This window comes from Erpetoichthys calabaricus, chromosome 6 (assembly GCF_900747795.2).
Source record: "Erpetoichthys calabaricus chromosome 6, fErpCal1.3, whole genome shotgun sequence".
Lineage (NCBI taxonomy): Eukaryota > Metazoa > Chordata > Cladistia > Polypteriformes > Polypteridae > Erpetoichthys > Erpetoichthys calabaricus.
The window spans coordinates 201,386,904-201,392,903 of NC_041399.2; the positions used below are offsets into that span (position 1 = coordinate 201,386,904).

The following is a 6,000-nucleotide window of genomic DNA, read 5'->3' on the forward strand; positions in this document are numbered from 1 at the left end:
TAAAGGGATGGACATGATCAGCAAAAATACTCCGGTAGGCTATGGCATTGAAACGATGCTCAGTTGATACTACAGGGTCCAAAGTATGCCAAGAAAATATCCCCCATACCGTTACACCACCACCAGCCTGAACTGTTGATACAAGGCAGGATTGGATGTACATTTTCATGTTGTTGATGCCAAATTCCGACCCTACCATCTGAATGTGGAGGCAGAAAATGAGACTCATCAGACCAGGCAACGTTTTTGCAATCTTCTGTTGTTCAATTTTGATGAGCCCGTGTGAATTGTTGCCTGTTCTTAGCTGACAGGAGTCATATTCAGTGTGGTCTCCTGCTGCTGTAGCCCACCTGCTTCGAGGTTTGACGTGTTGTGCGTTCAGAGATGCTCTTCTGCATACCTTCGTTGTAACGAGTGCTTATTGGAGTTTGTTGTGATGTGAGATTTTGCATACAAGTTGATAAATATTTTGTATGTCTATTTGTAACTTAGGTAGAGCAATGTAATATTAGTGAAAAGCATTCATGCTTACAAACCCCCCCCCCCCACTGGACTGAGTCTCTTCGAATTTTATGGTAGGATTTGGGAGAAGTGCCTGAAACAAGTTTGGTAAATGTTTCTCTGAAGTCTTAACTCCCACACAAAGCCAGGCAGCCTAACTGCCAAACTTTACCTTAACATATGGTTTTGGGGGATGGCAGGTGTTAGGGCTCATTTATACTTCACACTCCGAATGCGTACATGCCCGCATCATGGCCGCCACGTGTTCTGAGCGTTCATTTGATGCGTCCTCTGAGCAGGTCCTCAGAAATTAACACGACGTGTGCGCGAGTTGCAGTACCAGCAAAAAGTCGGGGGGCGCAGTGTGCTAAAAGTTGGAATGTGATGAAAGAGTCTCTGGTTACTATCTACATGTGACAAAGCTTTGCGAGATCAGTGTGCGTGCTTCAATGTTTGATGAATGGTTCGATGTGGTGAAGCAAAATGCCAACATACAGATGTATTCATGGTGCTTTTATATTCAAGCGTCGCATAATTCCGATCGTAATGACACGATACATTTTAAAATTCTCACATACCGTCTTCTGTGCCATCTTTTTTTCTAGGACTTCCTCCGGTACTGACAGCAGCGAATCGCCAGCAATAGATCGCCACACTGAGCACATTAAACGTATGATATTCCAACTCTCTGTACACTTAGAATCCTTAGATTTATACTTCATATCACTTTCATGATGAAAAGCATTAAAGTATGTATATTACATTTTACAAATCTAATTTCGTTTAACTAATGAATACTGTTAGTAATTACACACATGGGGTGACACAGTGGTGGAGTGTTAGCGCTGCTGTCTTGCAGGGAGTCACATCGCCGATATTCCCTGCCTGGAGTTTTCACGTTTTCCTGCTGGGTTTCCTCAGTGTGCTCCAGTTTCCTTCCAAAGATATGCAGATTTGGGGATTTGGTGCCCCTAAAATGACGCCAGTGTACGTGTGTGCTTGTATTCACCTTGTGATGAGCAGAGGCATCATCCAGGGATCGTTTCTCACTCGTGCCCAATGGCTTGCTGGAATGGACACATTCCTGGATTTAATCAATAAACATCCTTTTCAGAGATATTGCAGTAAGGTGGCATCGGAATTTAATGGGTGTTCTAGGCAATTCACAATACAGAGAAGCCGAACATATTCTCACCGTGATAATATCTCGCACTGCCACCTGGTGGATTCCTCCAGATTTACGTAAAGTACGTGCGCAAGTATAAACACTTCAACGCTTCTGTAGCAGGAGCGTCCGCTGCAGCATGCGTCGCGTGAAGTATAACTCCGGCCTACAGATGTTCTTTGCCACATTGGTCTGAAGTATGGCTATTTGGAATTGGCTTGTATCAGAAGGTTTTAAGAAATATGACGCCCTATTGGCTGTAGTGGTTGGACAGAGAATCTATACATTGGTTTGTTCACTCCCTCACTCACTCTCTCTCTCTCACCAAACTGATGAACTGAAAGACACAACACAATGAAGAGCAAAGCTCGGCAGCCATATTGAGACAGGCATGCGGCCTGTTCTGAAGAAAGCTGACCACCAATGATGCCTTAACTAGAGACATTTTTAAGTAACTAAACAAGTCTGTGTGCCGCCTGAAACTACACATCACCATTTATCAGGTTGTATGGTTGCCAATATTCAAATGTACTTTGCATATTGTTATTTATGATTATTATCAATAATACATTGTTTACATTGTGACAACTCCTGCTTGTCTCTTACTACACCTAATTGCGTGAGGTTATAGATGTAGAAGGGAAGGTGGGGAGAAGTTATATACTATAATACCTTATAAACAGTGGTAAGTCTGTGAGATCGGAGGCATTCTGACAAAGGCTACTTTATTAACAATACAAAAGGGGAAAGTGGTACAATATATTACTCTACCAAGACAAAACAGAGTTGCTGTTGCCTTTCTACCATTTTAAACCAGTCTGGCCATTCTCCTCTGACTTCAACAAGGCATTTTCACCCAGAGAACGGCCACTCACTGGATATTTTTCCCTTTTTTTGTACCATTCTGTATAAATCCTAGAGATGGCCGTGCGTGAAAAAATCCCAGTAGATCAGCAGTTTGTGAAATACTCCGACCAGCCTGTCTGGCACCAACAACCATGACATGTTCAAAGTCACTTCAATCAGCTTTCTTCTCCATTCTGATGCTCAGTTTGAACTTCAGTAGGTGGTCGTGACAATGTCTACAGGCCTAAAGGCATGGAGTGGCTGCATTGTGATTGGTCAATTAGATATTTTTGTGTACCTTATTAATAAAGTGGCCAGTGATTGTGAACACACACACACACCCACACAGTATGTGATACAGTATCTGCCAAACAATACAAAGAGTATGCGACACACGTTTTGCCCTTATTGGGTGTACGCACTTATCATATACATACACGTATATATACACACATGTCCACACACACCTAGTATAACTATTGCTCTGTTCAGACTTGTATCTGATGTACTTCATTAGTAGCAGGATTTGAACCCACAACCTCAAGGTGTGAAGTCCTAGTTCCTAACCACTACGCCATACTGCCATGTTCTGGGAGTTGTGCCAGTCCACGACACATTTGTACTATGACAGTCTGTGTGAACCTTGCATGTTCTGCCTGTGTCTACACAGATTTTCTTCCAGCTCGCACACTTTCCTCAACTCATCCCAAAGGCATAAAGGGATAGAACCGAGAGTTACAAGACACCCTATTGTTAATTATTGAATATATGTTTTGATAATGCTGTCATTACAAAAAAAAACTGATTTGGAAGTATTCTAAACTGTCCATGCTGTAAGGGTCTGTGCATTAGTGTGCTCTGCAAAGGGCTGGTGCATCATCCAAGTATGGCGGCCAACCTGCACCCACTGTTGTAGTAGACTTCTGTGACCCTGAATTCAACTGTGCACGTCTGAATACTGAAGCACGCAGAGCAATAGATCTTTTTATACATGTGGTGTATACGTAAATACACTCTGCATAGGGTTTAATTATCTCTAATTGCAAAATGCAAACTGTTTTCAAAAGGGCTCTTGAAGAACACCACCTACTAAACACTCCTGAACTGCACATCTGAACTGTTGTATCAGTCAGTCATTTTCTAACCGGTTTTGTCGTGAACAGGGTCACACGGGGTGCCGGAGCCTACCCCGACTAGCAAAGGGTGCAAGGCAGGAACAAACCCTGGACAGGGCACCAGTCCATCGCAAGGCGAACATACAGGGGGCCAATTTAGCTTCGCCATTCCACCTAACCTGCATGTCTTTGGACTGTGGGAGGAAACCTACACAGACAAGGGGAGAACATGCAAACTCTACACAGGATGGATGGATCTGGGACACAAACTAGTAAAAAAAAAAAAAAAAGACTGAATTACTATAGAAATATTATAAACTACACATAGGAGCAGCATTTAAAAAATATTATGCAATTTCTCTAAAGTAGATTGGATTGAATTTAAGTATACAGTAATCCCTCCTCCATCACGGGGGTTGCGTTCCAGAGCCACCCGCGAAGTAGAAACCATATGTTTATATGGTTATTTTTATATTGTCATGCTTGGGTCACAGATTTGCGCAGAAACAGGAGATTGTAGAGAGACAGGAACGTTATTCAAACACTGCAAACAAACATTTGTCTCTTTCTCAAAAGTTTAAACTGTGCTCCATGACAAGACAGAGATGACAGTTCCGTCTCACAATTAAAAGAATGCAAACATATCTTCCTCTTCAAAGGAGTGCGCATCAGGAGCAGATAATGTCAGAGAGAGAGAGAAAAGCAAACAAATCAATAGGGCTGTTTGGCTTTTAAGTATGCGAAGCACCGCCGGTACAAAGCTGTTGAAGGCAGCAGCTCACACCCCCTCCGTCAGGAGCAGAGAGAGAGAGAGAGAGAGAGAGACAGAGAAAAACAAACATCAAAAATTAATACGTGCCCTTCGAGCTTTTAAGTATGCGAAGCACCGTGCAGCATGTCGTTTCACGAAGCAGCTGCACAGAAGGTAGCAATGTGAAGATAATCTTTCAGCATTTTTAGACGAGCGTCCGTATCGTCTAGGTGTGCGAACAGCCCCCCTGCTCAATCCCCCTTCGTCAGGATCAGAGAAAGTCGGCGCAAGAGAGAGAGAGAGAAAAGCAAGTTGGGTAGCTTCTCAGCCATCTGCCAATAGCGTCTCTTGTATGAAATCAACTGGGCAAACCAACTGAGGAAGCATGTACCAGAAATTAAAAGACCCATTGTCCGCAGAAATCCGCGAACCAGCAAAAAATCTGCGATATATATTTAAATATGCTTGCATATAAAATCCGCAATAGAGTGAAGCCGTGAAAGGTGAAGCGCGATATAGCGAGGGATTACTGTACATAATGTATTTGCAGATAACTAGAAATATAAAAAAAAAATCCTTAAAACTGCTAATCTTTAAAAGTACATTTTAGCAATCCAAGTCAGCTTTACCCCACACACTGGACACATTTTATTATTTCCAGCAGATATTTTCCATAACCAAAAGAAAAAAAAAAAAATCACTAAGATGTGCTTCTCACACTTCCAAGTTTAAAAGAAACGGTTTCTGCTTTTGCCATAAAAAGTTACCCACCTGTTCTGCATTACACTTAGAGGATTGTGGGGGTAAGGGGTGCGAGTTATGGGAGAGTCTAATATGGCTTTATGTATTCATATAAACAAAACAGATTAACCAGACAATATTTTTTTTATTTTAAAATGGAAGCCCACCTCAAAAAAAGAGCCCACCAGCACACACGGCAACAGATGTACTTCACAATACGTGTGTGTTTGTGTGTGTGTGTGTGTGTGTGTGACTAATGCCCTTGGAATCAGGCAGTCCCAAGCAAGGACAAAAAAAAAACCCAGTCTCTTAAGCTGCGTAATTCTCTTACCTTGTCCATAATATTTCACAGCACCCATATAACTAGAAATCCACGGATTCCTAAACATGATTGCAGAGGGGGGGAAAAAAATAGTATCCTTCCAAAGGAAAAAAAAAAAAAGACAGACGGTGGCCACTGGAAAAAAGTAGGCACAGCACAGGGTCGACGTACACAGCAAACTGTGGAAATTCCAGCTCCGTTCACGGCACAGAGCAAAGCCGTCAAGCAACAGAGTGTCTCGGGGAGTACAGAAGACGCATCACAATAGGCTACAGGGATAAAGCAGCTCAGAGCGCTAATCAGATTACAGGCAAAAATTAGGCACAATAAAATGCTCAAACAGATTGGATGAGGGTGTTAGGAAGATGGAATCACAAAAAAAGTGTCTGAACGTCTCTGGCATAACAGGCAAGCCGAACCACAATGTTTGCTTAATCCTTTCTCTTCTACAGAAATACTTTGGCTGTGCAAGTACAAAAAAAAAATTCTTTAGAAATCCTTTAGTAAGGAAAAAAAAAAAAATAATCTTCTCTAATGGACAAGAAACTCTGCTCATCTT

General features: G+C 42.1%; 1 protein-coding gene across 1 annotated transcript in view; it reads right to left on the reverse strand.

Moving 5' to 3' along the window:
* Window positions 1–5,493, reverse strand: part of svila (supervillin a) — a 249,514-nt gene extending 244,021 nt beyond the window's left edge. The window contains exon 1 of the mRNA XM_051929021.1: window positions 5,451–5,493. Coding sequence (XP_051784981.1) covers window positions 5,451–5,478 — 28 coding nt within the window. The 5' untranslated portion in view covers window positions 5,479–5,493. The remainder of the gene's footprint in view (window positions 1–5,450) is intronic.
* Between the last annotated feature and the right edge of the window lie 507 nt (window positions 5,494–6,000).